Source organism: Corylus avellana, chromosome 2, assembly GCF_965113065.1.
Source record: "Corylus avellana chromosome 2, dhCorAvel1.hap1.2, whole genome shotgun sequence".
Classification (NCBI taxonomy): Eukaryota; Viridiplantae; Streptophyta; class Magnoliopsida; order Fagales; family Betulaceae; genus Corylus; species Corylus avellana.
Genome location: NC_142491.1, coordinates 39,199,085 through 39,224,265, shown reverse-complemented (window position 1 = coordinate 39,224,265; position 25,181 = coordinate 39,199,085). Strand labels below are relative to the sequence as shown.

At 35.8% G+C, this 25,181-nt stretch overlaps 4 protein-coding genes and 2 non-coding genes across 10 annotated transcripts; 3 read left to right on the top strand and 3 right to left on the bottom strand.

Annotated features, from left to right (window-relative positions):
- Positions 1-1,787: 1,787 nt before the first annotated feature.
- On the top strand, positions 1,788-3,102 carry LOC132188135 (uncharacterized). The gene has a single exon (XM_059602540.2). It carries the CDS (start codon positions 2,109-2,111, stop codon positions 2,838-2,840), a length of 732 nt encoding a protein of 243 aa, XP_059458523.2. The 5' UTR covers positions 1,788-2,108; the 3' UTR covers positions 2,841-3,102.
- A 3,021-nt stretch (positions 3,103-6,123) lies between these two features.
- Positions 6,124-12,093, bottom strand: LOC132167478 (CDPK adapter, putative (DUF1423)). 2 transcript variants are annotated; one of them, XM_059578468.2, is made up of 5 exons: positions 11,758-12,093; positions 10,235-10,654; positions 7,866-8,428; positions 7,684-7,750; positions 6,124-7,080 (listed from the first exon to the last, which is right to left on the bottom strand). In XM_059578468.2, the coding sequence occupies exons 2-5, from the start codon at positions 10,611-10,613 to the stop codon at positions 6,626-6,628; spliced, it is 1,464 nt and encodes a 487-aa protein (XP_059434451.1). In that variant the 5' UTR covers positions 10,614-10,654; positions 11,758-12,093; the 3' UTR covers positions 6,124-6,625. The 2 variants fall into 2 exon arrangements, with proteins under 2 accessions (XP_059434451.1, XP_059434452.1); XM_059578469.2 differs by having other exon boundaries at positions 11,775-12,093.
- Positions 12,094-15,120: 3,027 nt separating this feature from the next.
- Positions 15,121-19,917, bottom strand: LOC132166944 (uncharacterized). Of its 4 annotated transcripts, none has more exons than XM_088513752.1 (5): positions 19,838-19,917; positions 19,612-19,742; positions 17,303-17,454; positions 16,988-17,236; positions 15,121-16,412 (listed from the first exon to the last, which is right to left on the bottom strand). In XM_088513752.1, exons 2-5 carry the CDS (start codon positions 19,683-19,685, stop codon positions 15,226-15,228), a joined length of 1,662 nt encoding a protein of 553 aa, XP_088369878.1. In that variant the 5' UTR covers positions 19,686-19,742; positions 19,838-19,917; the 3' UTR covers positions 15,121-15,225. The 4 variants fall into 4 exon arrangements, with proteins under 4 accessions (XP_088369878.1, XP_088369879.1, XP_059433791.2 ...); XM_088513753.1 differs by having other exon boundaries at positions 16,988-17,185; XM_059577808.2 differs by having other exon boundaries at positions 16,988-17,454.
- A 904-nt stretch (positions 19,918-20,821) lies between these two features.
- On the top strand, positions 20,822-20,892 carry TRNAG-GCC (transfer RNA glycine (anticodon GCC)). Its single transcript has one exon. It is a non-coding gene; the product is annotated as a tRNA-Gly (tRNA).
- A 5-nt stretch (positions 20,893-20,897) lies between these two features.
- LOC132168340 (small nucleolar RNA snoR114) lies at positions 20,898-20,984 on the top strand. The gene has a single exon (XR_009438854.1). It is a non-coding gene; the product is annotated as a small nucleolar RNA snoR114 (small nucleolar RNA).
- A 1,010-nt stretch (positions 20,985-21,994) lies between these two features.
- LOC132167814 (Pre-rRNA-processing protein TSR2, conserved region) lies at positions 21,995-23,865 on the bottom strand. Its single transcript, XM_059578843.2, has 3 exons — positions 23,484-23,865; positions 23,296-23,390; positions 21,995-22,109 (listed from the first exon to the last, which is right to left on the bottom strand). Exons 1-3 carry the CDS (start codon positions 23,692-23,694, stop codon positions 22,032-22,034), a joined length of 384 nt encoding a protein of 127 aa, XP_059434826.2. The 5' UTR covers positions 23,695-23,865; the 3' UTR covers positions 21,995-22,031.
- Between the last annotated feature and the right edge of the window lie 1,316 nt (positions 23,866-25,181).

The following is a 25,181-nucleotide window of genomic DNA, read 5'->3' as shown; positions in this document are numbered from 1 at the left end:
ATGGGTGCAAATAATGTTACACCTACCACTACTTTACAACTTAATGACACATATTAGCATGTGATTGAAACTACATCAACCGGTAAAAAAAGTTTATCATCATTTAATCGCATGTTGATAAGTGTCAATAAGTTTTAAAATAATTACAAGTTTAGCATTTTTCAATGAAAGCTTGTCATATTTTTTTTTAAGTGCTATAAATAAGTCTGAGTCTATACTAGTGCACAAACCTCAAATGTGAATTTTTATTCTTTATAAATAAATAAAGAAAAACACACTCCAAATAAAGGAATTCTTCGTGCATAAATGGATAGTAATGCTACACTTATTTTCACTTTCTTACACACATGGGTGACTTTTAAAACTATCATTAGATTAAAATCTAAAAAAAAATAGATCACGTATCTAATGGTGATTTTAAAAGTCACATATAAGTATAAAGAAATGAGTAGAAAAATAGGAGTAAGTGTAGTATTATAACTCCTATAGATGAGGTAGCAATGGGTGAAGCAGCCCCATTGTTTAAGAAGGATGCTATTTTTGACACAATTCTATCCATCAGGTGTGATAAACGTCTAATCCTTATGATTTCTTCTATCTTTATCCTTAATCTTGAGAATTATTTGGTAACTTGCTAGTTATGAATTGACAACAAATAAACTTGTTCCTAAATATGCGCAAAAAAGGCTGTTTTTACTAGTAATTATTTACAAACAGACTAGTTCACTTGATACATAGAAGGATCCTTTTCATTTCGTTAGCTATTTTAGGAGGGCAAAATTATCTTTAACAAAATGACAATTTTACCCCCTCGAATGAACTAACCAGTAACCAACTTCTCTCGACACCTCAACAACTAAAATGCAAAATGTCACCGACCATCCACAAAATATTTAAAATATGAACTGTCATGTAAGTTTGAGAAATGCTATACATTCTAATATTTTTTTTTTTTAAGTTGGTTCCCAAATGATGTGTCACCAACTCATTAGTGGTGACACACTTCTCGAAGGAAAATGTTAAAGACACAACTATTTTGCTCAACTTTTGGCCAACTTTTGTCTTATTTTTTAATTTAAAAAATAACAAAATAAAAAATAAAAAAAGTTTCTGAAGCAATAATTTTTATTTTGGTTTTTATTTATTTTTTTTAGTATTTTTTAAAAAATAAAAACTGTATTTTGCTTCACAAATTTTTTCTTATTTTTTAATTTAAAAAATAACAAAATTAAAAATTAAAAAAGTTTCTGAAGCAATAATTTTTATTTTGGTCATTCTTTTATTTGGTATTTAAAAAAAAAAAAATTGTATTTTTATTCATAATAATGACCAATTTTTTTAAAAAATGGTCATTATTATGAAGAAAAATATAATTTTTATTTTTAAAAAAAATACCAAATAAAAGAAGGACAAAAATAAAAATTATTGATTAAAAAAAATTTAATTTTTTTTTTCAAATAAAAAAAAAAGAAAAAAGTTAGCCTAAAGTTTGTCTCAAGTTGGGACTGTATCATTCCTCATTCTCAAAATATTAAATCTCATAAGATGTGACACATCATTTTTTTTTGAAGAAAAAAAAATGTAAGAAAATCATGTGGTCATGAAATCTCTTATGTGGCACAGCCTGATAGGCCATCCCACTGAAATTGCTTTGCTGCTTCCATACCTAGTTTGCAACCCTCCGCAAGCAACCCAACCTGGTTTATTTTTTCTTTTTAAGGATAATACCAAAAAAGAAAGGAAAAAAAATGTGGTCGGTCCTGTAATTTTCCAAGAAGTGAAGGACCACAAGTGCAACAACCTTTCTTCCTTCTCCTCTTTATCTGTGTAGTGGATTCCCCATACCACTCCGCACAACCTCAGAAAGGGAGATTTCGTTAACAAAAACGCTCCCTTTTTCCCATTGCCTCTAGATTTCTCTCAATCCTTTTTGTTAAGAGTCTCTCTCATACCCACCAGAAAGAGGGAATTGTCTTAGCTTTTAGGCTTTGGAGGGAGGGTTTATTTTCCCATAGCTTCGTTACCTTCCCCAACAACAAAAAAAACACAATTATATGATATAAAACGACAAACCCATCACCCAGTTCTCTTTCGCACGCCATTCTTTTATGATTCTTCATCTTTCACCTCACAATCTGATCAACTCCCTGATTCCTGTTCGAAATTGGGCTTCTTTTTGTAAAGGGGTATCTTTCGTCTTATTAGTACTAGTGCTAGTATTGATTTTCGACAAACCCTTTGAGGCCAGATTCAACAAGAACAACCACAAGCAACGAATCAACATGAAGGTCCACCCAATGCCCAAGAAGCGAAACATCACCATCCAATACGATATCAACTCAAGAAACCCTCTCTCTGAGGCTCAGGTGCTTCTGGGTCTGAGCTCCAAGAAGCTCAGGCGCTTGCCCCACGTCTTCAGCCGGGTCCTGGAGCTTCCGTTTCGGTCCGACGCCGATGTATTGGTGGAGGAGAGCCCCGATTGCTTCCGATTCGTCGCCGAGACCGACACCGACATCGGCGACGTGCGGGCTCACACCGTGGAAATCCATCCCGGCGTGACTAAGATCGTTGTGAGGGAAAGTGGGTCGCTTCAGTTGTCCCTGGACGAGCTTGAACTCGACATGTGGAGGTTTCGGCTGCCCGAGTCGACTCGCCCCGAGTTGGCGAGCGCGGTCTTTGTCGGTGGAGAGCTTATCGTGACGGTGCCAAAGGGCGAGATTGGACTGCAGAGTGCTGAGGAAAACGGTGGTGGTGGTGGGGGAGATGAGGAGTTTTGGAGAGATGGGAATGGTGGGGGCTTTAGAGGAGGTATTGGAGGTAGGCTTGTGCTTGTACAGTAATGAAGATTAAGCCTGCCTTTTTTTTAATTTTTTTAAATTATCGTTGCTTTTGCATTGGGCTTTTTTAGTTTGCAAGTTAGTTTTGAGGTTGTTGGTGATGGTGGGACTACTTTTTGTAAGCTTCCTTTGTTGTTAAATCAAGAAATGTTGTTTTCTGTTACCCGATAAGTATGGTCTCAATGGCAATGGCAATGGCAATGGATATATGATCTCAATGGCAATGGCAATGGATATATGATCATTGGATCTTATTTTCAGTTCAGTAATCTTGTTTTTTGCCATGTTTTTCTTCCTAACAGTTTTTGGAGATTAGATGGTTCTTGATATGTTTCATGATTAGTTGATTGGGCTAGAATGGTTTTGAAAGTGTCACTAGTTTCCTTTGTGCATCTGCTTTTGAACAAACAAAACCTTAAGGTTCTCCATTGCGTCTTCTTCTTCTTTTTCTTCTTACCCGTTTTTGCTGTTGCAGTATGAGGGATGGGACAGAGAACGAAACTCTGCCATGTCTTATGCTGTTTGGGTTTCTTTGGCTGAAAATTGTTAGTCAAGTAGTGGTAATTGTTTGGCAGGATTGTTCTATTTTTAATTCGTGGGTTCCCCAATGAAGAAGAAGTTTTGAAAGTAATTATTTTTTTTCTTCTCATTCCTACATTTTATTGGTAATTGATTTGAATATTGCAGTCTAGTCTGACTTCCTAAGCCAGTGATTCTTGTACTACCCGGCTTAGACTGTTGACATATCTTGGAGATTATATGCTGTTTGATTGTTTTTCTTGCATTCTACCTGGTGACAAAACTCACTTGATAAATCATGGTAAAGCAAAAGCATTATTTGTTATTTTGTGCCGAGAATCAGTTCCTTTGCTGCTCCATGGTAATGAATATGTGCTTTCCGTCCACTCAGTAGAAAGTCATCTAATCTTTATATTTTGATTTGCTTTTTTACTTTTAGTGATTAAAATATGCCTTCTAGCATTTCTGGATCTCACTAACTAATGATAATTTACCTTATATCTTAGGGAGTCACTTAGCCTCCTTTCTTTCCTCTTTTAGGGAGTCACTTCAGGGTCTACTTTTCTTCTCTCTTTTAGTGCCAATTGACCAGTTGCGCCATGCTATTGTTGTTTTTGTTCTTCTTTTCATATCTGGTGACTTCCTTGGTTGGTCATTCTTTAGTCTCACATAAAGATGGTCGCTGTCAATATTAAGACAAATTATAATGCTTCTCCTAAGTCTTTGCTTTATCCTCCTTGACTCACAACCGCACATTCTTTGATTGAACCATATACAATAATCATCTTTCTTTTTCTTTGGTAAATAACTTAACCATCTAAGACAGTGCAGCATTCTGTGGGATTTCTTTCCCATGCTTCAGCAAAGATTTTAGTTTAAATAGGAGGAAGAATAACACTTCTGATTGATATGTTGTTTATCTAGCTAGTCAGTTTCTTGTTCAAGAATAGGGAGCTGAAACAATTTTTGGATAATATGCTTAAGTTTTCTCCTGGAATTTTCTGTTGCATGAGGAGCTATACTACAGTTTGAGGCATGGCCCTCTGCTGTCTACCAAATACAGCTAATGGTGGGGCCTTTTGGAAACTGTTGATTTCTGACCCTAAAACTGTCTTCAGCATATTTATAACTCAAATCATTTCTTTCATACTTATCATGAATTCAATCATGTAGTTTGTTGGGTGTTTACTTGATTAAAACATTCTATTATGCCCTTGATGAACTCCATTCCTGGCCACTTATATGATGAAATTTTAACTCATCCTAAGATTTTTGCTCATCTCATTACAGTGGTCTCACCTGTTTCTCTAGAAAATCAGGGAAATTAATGATACTTGTATTATGAGCTATGGATCAATTCCCACCATAACTCCAAGGCCTCCTTTATTGCATGTTAGTGACTGGAAACTTGAGTTGGTTAACAGTAGATTATGGAATGCAGTCCATGAGCATCTGATGAAAGAAACAAGTAGATGCAGAAAATTCAGATGGGGATATTTTCCGGTTACAAGGGACTGTGGCTGTTGAGGTTAGTTTACAAATTTCGAGACCTTGAAAGGAATAAACAGTTGGGAATCTTTGAATTACAGCACCCATCTCGTTGAGTGAAGATGGCCACGAATTTATGCTTGCGTCCTAATTTTTCTCCTAGGAATTTGCCTCAAAAAGGTTATCCCCAAGTTCACTGCTCGCAGCCGCGAACCTGTCTCCTCTTAACGACTTGATAAAGTGAGATCAGATAACGGGAATCATATCCCTTGCAATAATATAATAATAATCGATGACAATATTTTTTCTATATTATTTTATAAATTAATTATTAGATTTGTATTAGATTTATATAGACCAAATTTAATGTTGATTTATTGCATTTATAAGAGAATATAAAATATATATATATATATATATATGCAAATTATTCACACTAATCCTTCCCTGTTCTTTTTCTCCGTTCGGCTTACATTAAAAGTTCACCACCGCACAAAAAGACAGCTTTCTGAGGTATACTCTATCCGAGAATTCGTTAATCTGTGGCGTGCCTTTAATAAGAAGTGAATGCATTTGTACAAGTAAGAAACTCGGGTGGTTCACCCTTCCCAGCAAGATAGGACAACCTTCCTCATATATATATATATATATATATATATATATATATATAAAGCTTTTTTCTTAATTGAAAAAAAAAAAAAAAAATCTTCAAAAAGAAAGAAAGTTATTTACATATGACTGACTGTCATTATCATACAACTAGAATAATATAATAATTTCTTCAAAAAAAAAAAAAAGAATAATATAATAATGAATATCAGTTTTTTATTTTTTATTTATTTTCATTGTCACCTAATCAAATTATAAATGTCATATAGCAACCTAGGTAAAAATTATATCCTCCAAAAAGACACCTCAAGTTAATAAACTTCAAAGGAAAAATTTCTTGGCCTTTTAAGTTGAATTTACTCAAAAATAAATAGTGCTTCAGTGAAAAAGCCTGCATTTTGGAAAAGAATCTTTTATGAAAAAGTAAAAAAAAAAGAAAACCGTGACACAACAGATGTTCCTCGTATTCATGGAGTACGGGAATCCCATCCCAAAATATGCTACAACTGCTATATGTTGTCTTCTCAGACCGCAATTACGCCCTACGAAATAGATGCTCACCAGCAACAAGGAGAAGTGGGGGGAGTTGAAAATACAGAAACATATACCAACATGAAAAAGGGGCAAGCCCCCTTTTTTTTTTTTTTTACCCAGGAAGGTGTCAAATGGGTGAATTGCTCATAAAACCAGGAAGCAAAATCGCAATCCATCTCATGTCTACAACCAGTTCAACCTACACCACAGGCTGTTTACCTTTAGAAAAACAGTGATCAGCTCAACGCATGAAGAAATGTTTTTTAAAGAAATCCCAACATGACCATAAGGATTGATATCGATTGAATTTTTTTTTGTAATCTAAGTGATCCTTTCACAAGCCCCAGTAAATCTTTCCATAATCCCTTTGGCAATTTTTCCACAGTAATTCCACTTATCCGCGACATTCTAATGCAACATTAGGGTTGCTGATCCTTTACGACAAAAATTCCATCCCTTTGATGCGCTGGGCACCAATTTTCATTGCCGCACAACCAGATTCAGACATAGATGCTCCACAATTATCACAGAATGTATGCTCTCCAAATATGCAGGTGATCAGTTCAAAGGATGAATAAAGCTCAAGACCAAACTTTGATGAACAGATGTCAAATTTAAACTGTATGGGTTATAAGGATTTAGTTTTCAATTTCCAAACCGAAGTGTTCTTTCAGGATTCCTTTAGACGTCTTTCCAAAACCGTTGGCTACTTTTTCCATATCCTCGAGTTTCATGAGTTCCTGTTTTATCTGATTTACTCTACTCAAGACAACATCCAAAAAGGTATATGAGTCTGCTGATGATGCCCGATGTGCGAGTTCAGTCTTTAGTTCGGACCTCTCTTTCTCGAGTTGCTGATACAAATTAAGAAGATAATTCTTCTGTGCATAAAGCGTTTCCACTGCCATTTTGTATTCAGACTCCTGTGATTTTTGCAGTGCTAGCAGAACATGGTCAATCTCATTCTCAAGCTTTAGAGACTCCAACCTAGGGTCAAAAGCTATGGACAAAGTGTGCTCTGAGCTTGTTCTGATATCCAAAGGGTCTTGGCCATTTGTAACCCCTAGGGCAGCATTTTCATGATCAAGGGCACCTGCTTGTAAACAGTATCCAAGGCTCAGAGAGAGAAAGAACAGTTTAACATGCATACGTAGCCATATTAACAATTTACAAGTGTGAAATGACTAGAGTCAAAGTAAAATTGAATAGAACTCTACCCCGGTGTCATATTGAGAAGATGAGTAACCTACATAGAGAATGGTTTATAAAGACACTCATGGGTGCTTCAGAGCTAGGTTGTAACGCGATGTGATACTAGAGCACTGCATGACGTAACCTTAACAAGGACGTCATGTGTTTAGGAAAGGAGTTTGTAACACTTTGGTCCCATATTAAGAAGACGAGTAACCCACATATAGTGGTGGTTTATAAAGACAACTCATGGGTGTTAAGTCTCACATTGTTACTTATTATGTGAAATAAGACTTTATAAAGAATTTTAGGAAAAATTTGAAAAAACCTCCCATGTCCACAAGGAGACGGAGACCTAGACAAAAATTGAGAGACCATTTCTTATACTTGTATGATAATGTGCCCAAACGAAAACCTTGATACATAGTCAACAGTGGGGCAACCAAAGGTAAGCTGATTGGTAAAGTTTGATGATTAATTTGAAATATTTAAAGTGGAAAATTACCTGAGGATATAGCTGAGACACTGTCTTCAACTTTCCAGATATCTTCAAGAGAAGTCCCACTTTTAAGCTAATGTAAATATCAAATGGTCAGACTGCTGATTTTACACACCCTGAAAGAGGGCCAGGATAACTTCTGTAAAAGGAAGAAAGCTAAAACTTCAGTACCTAGATATCAATTTTACCTTTGCAATAGCCAATTCGAAACGATTCAGTAACCACTTTGCAGTTGTTTTCTGTGAACCCCGCAAAATGCAGACACCAACACTTAAAATCTTCTCTATATCATCCCAAGAATCAATAGATTCACATGTTTGTAAAAGCCTTGTAGCATGTGAAACCAGATCTGTTCTTGCATCACAACGACGGCAATAGTACTCAGCGTCCAACCCAATGCTTCCTCCTACTGTCCCGGCCATGTAACACCGAAGAGCACAGTCTATGTGAGCAATATGCCCACATATATAACCCTCATCCACCACTGCTTCACACTTGATGTAACTGTAGCCTCCGTAGTCTGAATTTATAGTCTTGCTACATAAGATGCAACAACAAAAATGGCAGAACCGAGGTTCACTGCAGCAAAGATCACAGGGCATGTCTGCTAAAGGTGGGGTGTCTACTTGTTCCAAAATGCTGCTGCACATCTTATTTCCGGCCTTACAACCCCCTATGTCAGTCTGGGAATCAGACACATCGTATTCCGCTGTCTCTTCAAGAGGTAAAGTAAATGAATTACGCCTCCTACCTGTAACAGAGCAACATTGTTGGACAAGAAAAAAGGACGAGAAGCATGAAACCTAGACATACAAATTTGCAATGTCTCAGAACATTTGGCATCATTCTAATATGCAATCTCAACATTACAGCATATATACTGATAAGAACTGAAGTAGCTTTAAATAATTACAAGTAACAAAATATTTATAACCACATAATATATATAAAAAATAATCCTAGGTCTCTGTCCAAAAGAACATAGTTAACAGGACACTTAATCATGAACGGGTCTAGATCTTGCTTAAATGGGGTTGTGTAGGCAATGTTTTTTGCTTATTCTGTAGAGGTAGCTTGAAGGTAAATCACATATGGTTTTTCATTGTAGTTTTAGTAGACGTATTTGGCGAGAAGTTATGAGCACTAATTTGATTAGAGATCCTCAGATTTCCTGGGATGAAGTGGTTTTGTGGGGTGCACAGGAGTTGAAGGGGTGTGGTTTGAAAACTAGTCTTTGCCGATTGAGTTTAGGGGAATGTTTTTGATAGTTGGTCATTCGCTGGTTTGTTGTGTGCTCTGTATTGCTGGGTTGTAGATTTGCTGGTTTGTTGGTTGAAGAAGTTGAGTTAGTTCTGCAGATTGTGTCGTGTTAATAAGTTTCCCATTTTGTTTACTGTTTTGTTTTTAGATAAATATGGCTTAGTGCTTATTCTGCACTAGAGTACAGTTTCTTTGTTAGGATAGGGTCGTCTAGTTCTTTTGAACTGGAGGTTGTAAAGTGGTGTTCCAGCACTTTTGTGTGCTGGAGTGTTTGTACAGTTTATTCATCAATACAAATTACTCATTCATCTACAAAAAGAAAGAGTCTAGATGAAGCTTCAATATCAAAGTTAAGAAGAATTTGCAACCATGCTAGACCAAAACAAGCAATAAAGCAGACAAACAACGCAGGTGAAGATATCTGCGCTATCATTTTTGCAATCTAATTCGTTAAAAAGAGCTCCATGAACACTATTGAAAATCTGACAGTTCATTGATGTTGTACAGATATGAAAATGTAAAGTCAATTTGATACCATAGCTTTCTGAGTACTTGCCCCACTCAAATATTCACTATACTTGATGTTCATAATGACCTAACATATATAGAACGTGATAAGTTAATCAACATAGTCTTGAAAGAATAATGGGGAAAACTAACTTTATTGGAATTTTGGCGAGTAGTTTGATAGCCTTTAAATTGAAATTAAGAAGAAATTGACACCACCAGTCCAATCCTTCGCTTTAGGGTGGGGATCTCATGCATTCAGCATCAAGTATCTGTTGCCTCAAGAAATTGGTTGAAAGAGAACCCATGGATCACGTTTATCTTCATAAAACAGTGTTAACTAATGAATCTGAGTTCATAAAATCAGCAATACTAACCCCAAACGGTTGGCTCGAGTGGTAAGTCACCTGGCCCTAGTGCCTCATGAAGCATCAGGTCTAAGGTTTGACCCCCCTTGAGTGCAAACAGTTTATTGGGGCCACCCCCACGGGCAAAAGCCCTACTTTACCCGACCCGTGTGGAAGGGACGCTTTGCACAGTGCCCCAGGGATCTAGCCAAGGCAAAGCCTCGGATACCCCGGATGTCAAAGAAAAAAAAAAATCAGCAATACTCATAAAATATGAACCACTATATTGTTCCATGACATAAAGAATGTACTTATGACAATATTCGTTCAGGGAAAAACGCAAAAGATAATCTATACATATGACAAATTTAAACCAGAAATCTCAAGTTTGCACAAACAATAGTGGACAAGATTTTTTAAAAACTCAGTCAATAATGGCTGACCATTTGATAATGCTGATTTCTCTGCCGGGATCCTCCAGCTAAATGAGGCGAAAAATGCATTAATGTCAGCACCAGGGAACGCTGTTTGGATATATCGTTCAACAGAAAGTTTGCTGGCAAAACCCTTCTTCCTACTCGTGGAGTACTCGGGACCACAAAGGCTCCTTGGAAGATACAGGTACCTATCCAAATAGTGTCCAGTACTGGCAACTCTCTTTCCCACCCTCCAAGTCCAGATATCACCTGGATTAGGCCAATTTTCAGGAGCATATGGCAAACCCTCACCAGTCTCATCAGGTAGAACCAGCCTAAGAAGAGAACCATTTTCCTCTGTACTTGGTGTGCTTCTATTGCTTTCATCAGAAATATCAATCTCCATGATATATTTTTTTCAGTTGACAACTGGCTGCAGCTTCTGAGCTGCTCAATGCCATTTGGATATCATTAGCAGTAAACAAAATACAACCACCTAAAATATTTAAAAAATACAACGCCATTTTGAACACTCTAAACCTTCCTGATTCTGATTTATACTTCATAATGAATGGAAAATTAAAGCATGAACTCAAGTGGTAAAATCACTTTACACATTCAATCATATTAATCAGCAAACACTAAATAAGCAACTTTCTCCTCAAAAATCAACTACATGGCACCGAAAGATAAGTGCAGTCACTGTCAACCAATCATAATTATTAATTATGCACCCTCAAATTCAAAATGCATCCACAAAAAGATAATATGGAACTTCCTGGAATTCTAATATTATTTCACGTGTGCGAACACAAAATCCCTACTCCTCTTCTTAAACATAGTTTTTAGATTAGGCAAGGCATACTAATCACTAAGGACCCAATAGGCATCCCATAGCTAATTAAAAGACCCCATTTAACTTATAGAGCATCTTTAAGAACTAATCATCATGAATATTCCATATTTAGAAATGGCACCCATTTATATACTTGGCAGTAATAGAATCGTGAAATGGAAGCATATTATGAAATCATTTAAATTGATCCCTCTAGCCTCAATTTTCTTCAAGTGACCTTTAGAATTGAAACATTCATCCCTTCAAATCCTATGTGAACTAAACAGATCCATGCAATTTACACTGGACAACCAAACCAACCCTAGATTTCGAACAGCAGGCATAAGTTCCTTCAATTCACCATTCACCCAACTGGATATGCTTCTACTCGTTAAAAATGCATATTCATTCACTTTTCTTTTCTATCAAGAACATTTTGTAAAACTCTTAGATTCCTTTCTTTAGTATATTCTCAGCAAATGAAATCAAACAAAAACGATTCGTGTATCGCTCCAACAACTGTGAAAAGCTCGGAAACACCGCAAGGAGCGCAGTGTGATCTACAGCCTGCTTAACAACGAAAAATGCTAAAACCGCCACACACATGCACACATTCGAATTACCTAAACCTAAAACATCGATTAATTCTCATTCCCATCAAATATTTCAAACATGATAGACGTAAGTTAAAGAGAAGAAGAAGAACAAGACGAACCAGATTTGAAGCATCACCTGACACCAACAGTGTTCCTCGGATTCACCGCTTGATGAGAAACTTAGGGTTTCCGATTACCATAAATCGCCTCGTCACCTGCGGAAGCGTGAAGTTGAACAGAAGAGCGGCAGGAAATTAGTTTGATGTTTCATGTAAACAAAATTTCGGAGACAGGAATCGGAAATCCACAAGAGATGAACAAATGGTTAGGGTTAAAGAAAGTGAATAGTCTGATTCGCATAAAGAGAAGTGGAGTAAAATAGGTCGGACAGCCGGACAGGAAGCGAGACCCTGTATCGGCGTCGGAAACGAGAAACCAAAGAAATATATCGAAAAAAGTTGTAAATTGTATTATAATTTTTTTTTCCCTTCAATAAATAACAAAGAAATGATGACAAAAAATATTATTATATCCTTTTCATTAACAAGTTTTTTTTTTTTTGTTTTTTTAATAAAAAAAAGTCGGTGGAATAACCATCAAAGGACAAATTATATAGGACAATTGATCAATATTAAGGGTGCGTTTAAGATTGCAATTTCGCAAAAATAATGTATATTTTTTTAAAGATATTGCAAAATATTTTTACAATTTAAAAAATTAACGATTTTAAAAAACACTATTTTTTTTTTAATTACACTTATTAAAACCATAATCCCAAATCAACCTTAAGCCACATACCTTAAGTGAGCAATATATGGTCATGTATCTCGAAACACCCTTCGCGGGGAAGCCATTAGAACTTGAAGGATGACCAAGATGAGACCATGAGGTTCGTGTCAAAATTATTATTATTTCTTTTTTTTTTACGTATCCGCATAAGAAGGGGAGGGAGATTCGAACTAATGACCTCCGCTTCATTAGGCGTTGTTCTAGTCGATTGAGCTACCTCTTGGGGACAAGGAAGACTATTAATTTCCTAATGACATGAGAAATCTGATGATCTAATATAGGCATCCAAAATTAACCATGAAATTATGATTGCCAACTAAGACAATAATTATCTTCATAACCCGGCACCAAGGCAAGTAACACAAAGAATGGGATTCACTCCATTTCAAATGAAATGGAGGGGATCCGGGTTAGAACAATTTTGGAGGGCAAAATGGTATTTTTAATTAAAAATACCATTTTGCCTAACCGGTGCCCCCTACCCCCTCCCCAAAAAAAAAAAGTTCTTTAGGGAACAAAAAAAAAAAATTGAAGGCCAAAATTTTAATTTTTAGTCAATTGACCCTTACCCAAGCTAGAAAAAGTAAGAACCAACCTTACCCACAATTTTTTGGCCCCACCCACACTGCTAAATGCTCCTACCCAAAAAACCTTTTGTGCTATACCCATTAAAACTTAAAAAGCTGGTTTCTCGTTCTCAAATCTTTTGGCCCTAACCCATTAAACTAGTTACTCATTTGAGATTTGGCCTTACCCACTAAATTTTATCTTTCTTGAGCATTATGTTGTACATCTCGTTACCTTTTTAACCCTAAACAAGCACAAATCCACAATCAAGAACCTTAAATTTCAAAATTTAGAGCTTAATTTTCTATATTGATTTAATTTTCCAAACAAAAAATTAATGAAAAAAAAAAAACGCAATTTGCAACATAAAAGCGATATGAGGTAATTTGTTTTTATCTTAATATATTGAGATAATTTGTTTTTAGAGTTAAATACATTATTCTCCCTGTGATTTAATAACTTTATTTTTTGCACAATAGAGTTTAATTTTTATCACATGAGGTACATGGGGTTTACATAAAAACAGAGATGGTACCTCCGTTTAAATTCCGCCCAAAATTTGACAGAAAGCCACGTCAGCACCGTTAACAAATTGACACGTGTACATATAATTAATTTAAAAAATATATATTTTTTTAAAAAATTTAAAACATTAAAATTTTATATTTAATTATTATTATTTTTTTAAAAAATAAAAAATTTGGGGGTGGCTTGGCCACCTGCATCTGGCTGGATTAGAGGTAGCTGAAACCACCCCCAAATGCATTGGGGGTGGCCAAATGGTCGGATTGGGGGTGGCAAAGCCCATGGGGGTGGCCGAACCACCCCCAATCCGGCCAGATGGGGGTGGCCAAACTTTTTTTTTTTTTTTAATTAATTAAATATAATGTAGTAATATTTTTAATTTTTTTTAAAAAAATTATTATTATTAAATTAATTATATGGACACGTAACAATTTGTTAATGGTGGTGACGTGGCTTTTCATTAAATTTTGGACAGAATTTAGATAAAAGTACCATCTCCGTTTTTATGTAAACTACAAGTACGTCATGTGATAAAAATTAAATCTTAGGGGGCAAAAAATAAAGTTGTTAAACTATAGGGGGAATAAGGTATTTAACCATTGTTTTTATCATTAACGCTGCTTGAACTCACTATGTTCTTGTCTCATGGGTATTGCTTTTACCCTCCCTCTCTCATCCCCTAGCCATAATACCCAAAACCATGATCCAAGCATAGGTTAAACAAGTGCTCAAAATGCTTAACATAAGGGAAAAAAATCCTAAACAATACTTGAGGAAAGTATCAATACTAAGAGAAGAGGGATTAGTCATCCCACACTTCACCGGGAAAAGCTGGACTTGTTCTGCAACCACCAGGTCACATCCTCTCTCCTTATCCACTCCCTCATTTCCTCATTTCTTATATGTCTAATGTACATAATTTGGGAAATTCTTTGATAAGTATTCAAAGCATTTCATTCAAAATGACTGAAGCTCATAACAATCGTATCTGAGATTAACAATACCAGTCCAAGAGAGATGCTCTAGGCACAGGAGAACAAAGAAAAAACAGAACAAAACAAAAAGGTCAAAATGTTGCATGTGGTTAATTTTCTTCCTTAAAAGACCAAAGCAATAGACACAAGGATAAAAATTGTCACACAAACCAAAACTGGCAAAGGAAGAAAAACTATGACCAAAACATGCTTGAAAACCTAGAAGCCACGTTGATGGGTATATATGCAGTGGATCAAAGGACAAACAGATGGGGATTGGGCATAATACATGCAGATGCAGGGGAAGTACTTTGAGAAACAGAGAGAGAGAGAGAGAGAGCGGTGGTGGGTTGGGTTGGTGGTGCTCATCGCCCCCTTATTAACAACTCCGGCCTGAACCAAAAAGGCCCCAACAATGTGGTCGGGTGATTGTTCCCTGCGGTTGATGTTTGCAGTTCAATACAGGTCGGCTCAGTTGCCTTGACAAGTCAATCAGCACCTTCTGCGTTTGTGGCCCAACAAAGTAAATTCTATACAAAAAACAAGCAACCAATTTGTAGAGCTAATAGGATACACTAATATCATCATTCATTCAATTCAACGCAATGAAATTCAATGATTGCCATGGATAAAGCTATGGAGTCATTATAAATCCCTACATTACTTGGTAAAAGCCATATAAGCTTAAGTACATCAGCTGCAGAACACGCACATGGTCTTAAAACAGATCATTCAAAACGAAAACCCTTTGAGAATGGCAAATTTAGCAAGAATTCCGGCCGCACGGCAGGCTGCATTTATCTTCTTCAGCTCCCATTCTGGCTTTTCAGAGTAAGCACGCTGCATTTCACCTGCAAATGTTTGAATTGAATTGGCCTTCATCTTCTGAGAAGAGGCCAACTTGACCTTTTCCTTCTTCTTAGTCTCAATGGTGCCAGAGAGCGCAGCTCGGCGGGATTCAAGTTGGGCAATTTGATCATCAATTTCTTCTACAGCTGTTGAACTGGAATCTATCTCTCTCTGGAGTTGGCCTGCTTTATCCTTCAATTCCCTGTACTCATTCTTGAGAGGAGTAACCTTGGCCTTCTTCGCCTCGAGGTCTGCAAAGAACTTGTCAGCCTGCTCCATGACTCCCTTAGTCTCCAGAAAGGCCTCACTGATCAACGGAATTTCTTCTATCAACTTTAACGTAATAAGTTGATCAACATTGAGGCTGGGATCTTTCCGAAGCGTAGAAGCTAGAATTGTAAGTTCACTAAGGTTTCCGGAGGAGACCAATGAAGGGAAATCCATATTGAGAAGAGAAGAAAGCTTCCTCCGAGATTCAGCCATTTCATGTTGATCAACAGCAAGGTAATTAATGGTCGAAGTATGTAATGATAAAGCTTCATGAGGAGGTGGAGCAAGAATGTGCTCAAGAGAATCGAGATAGTTATCAAAATCCTCTGCAATAGCATCAGCTGGAGATTCCTGAGGGTTTTTCATATGAAGTCCTCTGATTGCTGTTGATGAATGGCACGTAGGAAGAAAACTGTGGTCAGGAGAAATGTCATTTTGCTGAGAAACTTGAACTTGACTGCCCTTAGAATCAGAAATGCCTTTCAGATCCTTGTCCGTTGATTCACTTGACACTGTATCTTCATCCAAGGAACATAAGTCAATCACTCCATCCATATCTTTGTAGGATGAGACAGCTGCAAAGTGATCATTTCTGCCATCTGCAACTGCAGCGGAGAATGCGGCTGCAGCTTTAGCAGATTGTCGAGTTAATCGTTTTGATTTGACTGGAAATGTGCATGTTTTCCGGTTTCTTTTCCTTTGTATCTGAGGAGATGTTTCATCCATACCTTCATTTTCAACTTCTACTCTCTCTACTTGTGAAGGTTCCTCAGGGGGGAGAGGGGAAGATTTTACTGCAACTAAATATATTTTAGTTAAAAACACTTCAAATTGATCACTTGAAGCAAATGTTAGGAAAAAAAAAAAATGAAAGAAGTAGGGGGGTGATCTGGAAATGTTTGAGAAACTCCATAAAAACATGTCAAAAACATTTTTAGACTTTGTCAATGAGAATTGCACCTCCTTCACTTTGTAAGAACTAGGTGGAGAGTGAGGCCATGGATTCAAGACCCATAGGATACATGTGTAATAAATCTTCAGACTTTAGGGAAACCTTAGGATCAATCATCAATGTACTTGGGGAAAGTGTAGAATATTGTTTCATCTCAAGTTTCATTTTGACTTCTATTTACTTCCCCAACACATTTTTCTTGGACTGCACATCCTGCTTGTTTATTTTATTTATTATACTCATACATGATATTTTTGACAGCATGAGACCAACAACTCAACTCACCCAAGCCTGACTTTGCACTACTAGGGTCAGCTAATTCCATGAGATTACAAATTTTAGAACCAAAACCTGGTTTCATTCCAAGGTGAAAGAAGGGGGTTATAGGGGAAGAAAGAGTATAGTGTCGAATGTTAATCTGACCTTTTGTCCAGAAATTGTTTGTTGAGGGGACATTCCAAATGAAAGAGGCAAAAAATGCATCAATATCTGCAGCTGGAAATTCTGATTTTATATAGCGTTCAACTGAAATCTTGCTGAGAAACCTCTGCCTCCTACCAGGGTGCTTCTGCAGTCTTCTTGGAGGATACAGGTATCTATCCAAGTAGTAGCCACCATTGCCTATCCTTCGACTCACACCCCAACTCCAGTTATCACCAGGATTTGGCCAATCTATTGGAGCATATGGCAAACCTTCACCAACATTAAAAGGCGGAACTGGCCTAAGAAGAAACTTACCCTTCTTTCTCGCAGGAGTGCAACAACTGCTTTCATTATTCTCCTTTGTCATAGGCGTGCATGCGCAATCATTACCCTCATTGGGAGTACCCTTCTCCAAAGTGATCGAGGCTGGTGCACCGTAGCAACTACCTGCATTGTGATCATTTTCGCTGCCAAGTAATTTTGATTAGTGACAAATGCAATGCGTTCATGACCATTACATAAAAGGTTTGAAGTATACAACACCTACTGCTTTGTCATTTACATAAACAGTTTTACAAGTTATGCAAAATCATTTGAAAATACTTGAAATGCAATAAAGTCCCTTTTTATTATCCACACATTCAGAATTAAGGATTCTCAAATTCATATAAGTTTTTTTTTGGTATAAGTTCATATTCATCTTAACTAATGTAATCTGAGTATTTGCTCAGACAAGTTCTACAAGGTTTTCTCCCTATGCTATTACTGGAACCATTTAGAAGACATAACATAACCCTTTGATCAATCAACTTCATCCCAAGGGTTCAAGATTTACTATTTCATGTTAAATCTGAAATGGATTATTGGGGATGTTTTGCATATTCGAGTATATAAGAACTTTGCAAACAGTGATTCACTAACCAAATGTGGTGAAACATCAAAATGTCAGAAGTGTAGCTCAATGGATCCCATAGAAACTATGTATGCTGATCTCCCTTATGGAAATATAACTCTAAAATTGTTTAAGCCTTTAAGGCATGCATTTCCAACAACATTATAAATTTTTAACAGTAAAATTGTAGTATTTTATATACCTCAGTCAAATTAATATTCAAACTCTCTTACAAAATAAATATGGGACAAAAATTTCTTCCAAACTAGTCTGGAGGAAATATCCTCAAACTCATTTAAAATAGTGCCATGTGTCTATAAACATTTAAAAAAGACACATTAAATTCTTAACATCATTAATAGCATTTTACTAACTTAGACTAAATTTAATGTGTCTTTTAAATGTTTATAGACACATGACACTATTTTAAATGGGTTAGGAGATATTTTCTCTAGACTGGTTTGAAGGAAATTTATGTCCATAAATATGGTATTCGTCACAATTAGTGAATCATTTATGCATGAGATTTTTTGGTTTAACTACAGTGAAAGGATTCCAAAATCAAGAATACACTTTTCTACATTTTGTTGAAGATGCTCTTTGTATAATCAAGCAGCAGCATAAATACAAATGTTATTTATTTTTTATTTTTGAATAAAATCTGACCAATCTTCATTGATAAAAGTCAAAAACAGAGCAGTGTGCTCTGTGGGTACAATCAAAGCAGAGCATTCTGCTCTGTGGTTACAGTCAGAGCAGTGTGCTCTGACATAATACAAATGTTATTATGTCTTAATTAATGAATTTAGAATTTAATAAACGATCAAACAAAGAAATGTACCTCAAAATTTCCACTTTATATTTTGATCATTCAAAGACATCAAAATTATTAGAAATTATCACAGAAAGACAGTTAAATGTGCTCAGAATACAGAAAAAGGTCATACCCCACCCCATGTTCCAAATCTTTTTCTAGCTAATCCTGTAGTGCAAATTACAAATTTTTTTTCTTTTTTTAAGACCCAGGATACTTCTTGTTTGAACTTTTTTTTTCAGCTTGAAAATAGGCAAATCACTCTTACTTTAAAATTTACCTTATTTACACGAATCTTTTTGCTAGAGTCAAACCATGGAATTATTAAAATCATCTCTTGTCATCTTCAAATGGAACAAAGCATTATCGTTTAGAGCTTGAGAACCCTGTCCACCGGTCTAACTATATATCCACGTCCTAATATGGATCAACCGTTATAACAGTACCGTGAACTATTATTCGAACAGTAAGAGTCTGCAAGTGGAAAATAATACGTCCAAAAACTTGGAAAACATGAGAAAAACACACTCTATAAAAGCTTCCAGAAACCTAGCGGAGCCATTTCCTCACCCAACCATCTTGTAGATCAATCATTGTTAATTTGTTAGGAATAAAAATGGGTGTGAAAGTTGACAACTTTAAGGTTTTTGAGGTAAAGTAATGGTTTTTATGATCCAAACAGAGTTAAAGGCTCGTAAAGTTTGCAACTTTATAACACTTGGGAGATGAGTAGGAGGTAAATGATTGGACCAAGACGGAGAAAACCTTGAAACCTTGAAATGGTACCATTCGAAAAGCAAATATGAAAAAATTATAAAAAGTAATACAACTTTTTTCATTTTTTTTTTTCACTTCACTAAACAGAAAAAAGAAACAAAAAAGAGTTAAAACTTAAAAGAGTGCAAGTAGCAGCCTTACCAGAGAGGTTGGCCATCGCCGGGTTCAACTTCAGAGGAAGTGCAGAGCGACATTAGCGTAGTGGAGAGCGACATTAGCGTTTTAAATGGCGGTTATCCCACCCAGATACTAAAATACGATCCTTTCACCACCTAAACGAAAAACCCAAATGCCAAAATAATTTAAAGGCAATGTAGAAGTAATATCAGAGCCATGGAATCCACAAAACCCAAAAGACAAAGAGTACCAGCTCTGCAAAGGGAGGAGAGGAGAGAGCAATGGCAGACACCCAACGCCAATGGCATGACACGCATTTGGCAGCAACAGCTGCACAAACCATGTGATATATATGTAACAGTCTTCCTTCTTTTGACTGGTCTACTGTTTTGTCTTTTGGGTCCAACTGGTGTACTCCTTCGCTGCTGTATATTGTAATGTTTTACTCCTTTTCTTTCACCTGGCTTTGTTGTTGAAGTTTTTCTTATTCCTTTTGTTTTTTCTTTCTCAAAACAAAAATACTAACAAACCATTTAGTACATAAAATGCTCATCAAATACTTCGATTATTTTCAGAATATTTTTTATAAACCAAAAATAAAAAACACCATCTAAAACATATTTAACAAACAAAACCTCTCTATCTTGGATTTGGATTTCCTTCCCATTACAGTACAGGCCACTTGTATTTTGGGGTTCATATTGGTTGATAGGCAAATTTTGTTGGTGGATTTATACTTTAGATAATGATATTTTACCATATCGGTATTCTTCATTAGCATCCTATAATTTCAATTATTAAATACTAAAGTGCAATTATAATTAAGAACTTTATAAAGTAACATTTTTACTAAATCATGAGCGAATAAAATGTCACTTATTTAAATTGAAAATATTTAGAATATTACAGTTTTTACTGTAATTTTCTCAACAAATTAACTTGTCAATTCCAAATTAATAAAATGATTTAGAGTGTATAGTTGACAAGCAAGTCACTAATTAATTAAATTGTATACATTACTTTTAAAAAAAAAAATTATTTCATCAATTATGGACTATCAAATCAATTTATGAATATTATAATACTTAGCTTCACTCTATCTTTTTATTTGAGTATGATATGTTTTAAAATCGTTAATTTGATAGGTACCATGGAAGTGAGATTATATTTGGGGAATTTTAGATTTTTTATAAACGGATGTTATATAAAATATATCAGCTACATCACTAAACCAGCACCAGTGGTCTAGTGGTAGAATAGTACCCTGCCACGGTACAGACCCGGGTTCGATTCCCGGCTGGTGCAAAGTGGAGCTGTGATGAATACTGCGCAACCTGTGATGGTTGGGTCCATCACCATCGTCTGATCTTCAGATGAAAACACGCGCATCTGAGCTCTCTTTTTCGCAAGCCCTCCCATCAAAAGACTAGTGTGTGCGCATATAGACCCAAATGTTGTCCTCCAACCAATAAGAATATCTCTTTTTTACCAAGTCAATTACTGCAGTTTTTTTTTTTTTTTTTTTTTTTCACTCAAATTGGGGAAAAGGTTTACATTGGGATATGATGGGAACAAAAAAAATCAAGAGGATGAAGGTCTCCAACAACAAATCCAAACAGAAATACAATGCCAAAATTAACAACCATAAAGATAGAACATGAATCAACTCTATTAGGAATAATCCAACTCTATTGGCCGACTAAATACATCATGAGCATCAAAACCAATACTAGCCCACTAGAAAAATAATGGGACACAACTCCCAACACTCCTAGGTCAAGTTGAAATAAAAGACCTAATTCAGTTATGACCTCACTTCTCAGCCTATAAGTAGGCTCTTAAACCAGTTTACAAACCCTATGCTCAATTACTGTGCATTGGACATACTCTCTCTCAAATACTGACTTAGGCATTAGAGTGAGATTTGCCGACAAGTTATCTCTTAATTGGTTATTGTCTTGCAAGAACGCGAAGATCGTAGATCAATGACGCCTAAAAAAAGTGCAGTTCACACCAATCGAAAACTGTTAGACCGAAAAATATTCGAACAAACTCAAATCCTGTTCAACAATTTACTCTATTCATAAGGATCTTATTTGGAAGCATGTGGGTATTGCTGAAGTACAGAGAGTTAAATTTGAATGATTTTTTCAAGCAAACTTTTGAAGTTGCAATTGGGCATCATCTCACATGTGAATTGAACTTGTGTCTTGTATGTGCTACAGTGTTCAAATTTGAAGCAATTCTTGATCAGGTACTGATTAGCAACTTGCGAATCATGCAGTTCATTCTTAAAGTAGTAGGAATTGAATCTGAACATTTTCTTATTTCCAAATTTGTATTATTTGAAAAAATCTACACATTGTATTTTGGAATGCAAGCCAAAACAGCTTTCATCTCTATTTTATTATCTTACATGATATCAAGTCTTTCTTCTTCCTGATTCAATGTTGGGTTCCCTTTAGATGACTAATGATTTCCATGCGGTAATCTTCATGCATAATCATCAACTGCTCTGCCACCTGCTTAATTAGCAAGAATTCAATAGCATATATGGACAACAAATTCAAGCAGAAATACCTAAATATGAATCAAATAAAATATATATTAAAGTAATATAATACAAATTAAGAGACTATTTAGTTCTAAGAAAGAGAAGAAGTGGAGACTGTGGAGGATGAGGAAGAGGAAGCAAAAGTTTAAAACAGATAGAAGAGGAACATGATTTATCAAATATACCGAGTCGACTGTAAGCTTTAGTCCTCTGTAATACATGTATATTTTAGGCACTTACCTTCTTCCAGCAAAGAAAATGAATAAAGTGAGAGTAGGAAGAGAAAAAATTAAAAAAGATAGGGAAGAGTCGAACTACAGAAGAGGAAAAGAAGCATTGATGAAGAAAATGTGAAAACGTGTCATGTCATACTGTTAAAGATCAGAAAGACCAAGTGTTAAAATGCTCACAAGTTGTAAGGAATTACAATGCTTCAGGAAGGATTAGGAATGCTGCTCTTAAAGGAAAATTTTTGACTTCAGGTAATTCTATAGCAAACGACATACGGTAGCAGACCTCAAGCTTCGAATAATTTTTGTCTAAAGTTTCCGTGATTTTCAGATCATGTTCCTTCATATTTTCAAACCGACACGACTTTTTCGACCTTCAAGTTAATTTCGAAGCTTATTTTCAAACTTCCTATTCATCTAACAACTTAGAAATCCATGCGTGGGCGGCCAAATTAGATTGACATGCAAATGCACACCACATGCGCTCATTTGTTTTCAAGAATGTGTCCTATAAATTCATGTTCTTTCTCCATTGCAAGGTCCAGAAAAAGAAAAAGAAAAAGAAAAAGAGAGATAGATAGTCCTGCTATATTCTAGAAATAAAGATTTGATAAGTATTTCAGGACATGATATGTATGTAACTTCTTTTCAAAACTTTCGAGACATACACATCGGATATATGCTCTCACTAAAAAAAAAGAGAGATATTTAACCAGAGAAATGCTCAATATATAATTACAATTTGATGGCAATGTCGCTTCCAATTACTAATCCACCATAAATATCCAAATTAAATATACCAAACACGTTTTTTTAACCGTATTAAAGGCTGTCTGAAACCAAGTTACAGGGGTTATGATGTGCCCGATAAAGGGAACATGCAGAGAGCATGCAATTAAGCATGCATGATGATACATGCATTACCTCTTCAATGCTACCATCCTCGATCTCCGTGTTGAAAGAGAATAGCATGCACTCATGCAGCAAGTTCTCTAAATCTTCCACACAAAGCGGCCGCGCTGCAAATTAAGCAAAAGATCACGTTTATATTACTTACTGTAACATGGATGATTGAATATATATGAGCGCAAAAGATACATATATATATAGACCTTTGGATTGCGAGAACCAGGAGGAGATGTCGGTGGCTAGCTGGTGGGATTTCTGGAGGGAGTCGTGGCCACCCCACTGGTTCTGGACTGCCATTTGGAGGCCGTTCCATCGGGAGAGAAGGAAGGATATCTCCTCCCCGAGCGATGAGATTGCCTCCGCACCCTTCTGACGAGTAGTATTACCAACGCGGTTTCCGGTGATGGAATCCATCTCGGAAATCTTTGGCTCCTGAAATCCTCCGGTAACCCTTTGCACCGCTCTGGCCTCGGCGTCTCCTCTCCTCCTCCTCCAGGGTCCAGAGAGGGAGAGAGAGAGAGAGGTGGATTTTGAGGATGTCAGGGAGAGAAATTGGGATCGGGTGAGAAAGTCTCGGGGGAGGTTAGAGAAACTATTTCATGCCCCCCCGGCCCCCTGACACATATTTCCTGGTCCTTATTACATATGGAGGCAACTCAACTATGAGTCTCCCACACGTGAGTTTCGGACATGTGTTGCTATTCAAAACGACACTATTCTTGATTTCAGACCCTATGTTTAGAGTCTTTCACTAAGCCTCACTAAATGAATAGTAACTTTCTTTTAGGCATTAAGAGTCATTATTCACATGTCATTTTTTTTAGTGCCTACAAACATTAATATGTCATATCATAAATCTTCTATTTTATTAAATTTACTTATTATTATTAGCTTAAGGTTTTGCGATAAGTGGTGATTTAACATCGTATAAGAGCTAAAGGTCTTGAGTTTGAACCTTAACTCTATCATTTACCCCAATTCAAAAAAAAAAAAAAAAAAAACTCTATCATTTACCCAAATTTTAATAAAATATTTCATGTTCATGACTTGAATAAAAATGTTAAAATGTTTTATTAAATAATTAAAATTATCTATTGCTATCGCTTAAGCTTGTTTTAAAAAAATAAGTGGGTGTAGAAAGGCCGATTCAGATCACATGCAATTCTTAGAATATTGCATGGGATGTAATACCTTCTTTTTTTTTTTTTTTAATGTTTATTTTAAAGGAATGATCCAAATTATTGAGAAGAAAAAACAAACATAAATATATTTTAGCCCCTTGAATGAACAAATACAATACTTAGATATATCAAACTATTATTTTATTGCATTTAAGCCTCTTGTTAAAGTCGGCCATCTGTTCAGGATTACTTTCCCTCACTTTAATGGGAGTTTGAAGCTTTCGAGCTTTGTTTCTTTGAGTAATGAGAATTTCGAATCCCACTCAAAAAAAAAAAAAAAAAAAAAAAGCCATCTGTTTGGGTGAAAATATGGTCATTGCTTTTCTATCACCTTCCTTATAAATACCCTTATTTTTTTTAAATCAATTTTTTTTTTTTTAAAAAAAAAAAAAAAAAAAAAAGAGAAGGCCACTCAAAATAATGGCTTTTAGTGCACTATCAGCAGACTTCCTACAACATATTTCGTTCTCTATATTTAGAAAAAATCACAAAAAAATACTCACATCAGAAACCTTAAATACAACCAATATCAAATGACATCTACAGTATTTTTCAATGCATTAAAAAGATGTCCAATGCATTATTAAATTATAAAAAATTGATTCTCTTTTCTCTCTTCTTCACATGTCCCAACAATTCTCTCTCCTCTCTCAATAGTTGCAATGATAAAAAAAAATAATATTTAATTCATCTAGGAAAAAATAAAGAAATCTATTGTTA

Excerpts from the sequence above, each read along its gene's own strand:
- LOC132167814 (XM_059578843.2), bottom strand. The coding sequence starts at position 23,694 with ATGGATTCCATCACCGGAAACCGCGTTGGTAATACTACTCGTCAGAAG. Across the intron at positions 23,391-23,483 it reads CTGGTTCTCGCAATCCAAAG|CGCGGCCGCTTTGTGTGGAA; the intron begins GTCTATATATAT and ends CTTAATTTGCAG. Across the intron at positions 22,110-23,295 it reads AGGATGGTAGCATTGAAGAG|GTGGCAGAGCAGTTGATGAT; the intron begins GTAATGCATGTA and ends CTAATTAAGCAG.
- LOC132188135 (XM_059602540.2), top strand. The coding sequence starts at position 2,109 with ATGATTCTTCATCTTTCACCTCACAATCTGATCAACTCCCTGATTCCT.
- LOC132166944 (XM_059577808.2), bottom strand. The coding sequence starts at position 19,685 with ATGTCGCTCTCCACTACGCTAATGTCGCTCTGCACTTCCTCTGAAGTT. Across the intron at positions 17,455-19,611 it reads GGCGATGGCCAACCTCTCTG|CGAAAATGATCACAATGCAG; the intron begins GTAAGGCTGCTA and ends ATTACTTGGCAG. Across the intron at positions 16,413-16,987 it reads AAACAATTTCTGGACAAAAG|TTGCAGTAAAATCTTCCCCT; the intron begins GTCAGATTAACA and ends AAATATATTTAG.
- LOC132167478 (XM_059578468.2), bottom strand. The coding sequence starts at position 10,613 with ATGGAGATTGATATTTCTGATGAAAGCAATAGAAGCACACCAAGTACA. Across the intron at positions 8,429-10,234 it reads GAAATCAGCATTATCAAATG|GTAGGAGGCGTAATTCATTT; the intron begins GTCAGCCATTAT and ends GCTCTGTTACAG. Across the intron at positions 7,081-7,683 it reads TGTCTCAGCTATATCCTCAG|GTGCCCTTGATCATGAAAAT; the intron begins GTAATTTTCCAC and ends GTTTACAAGCAG.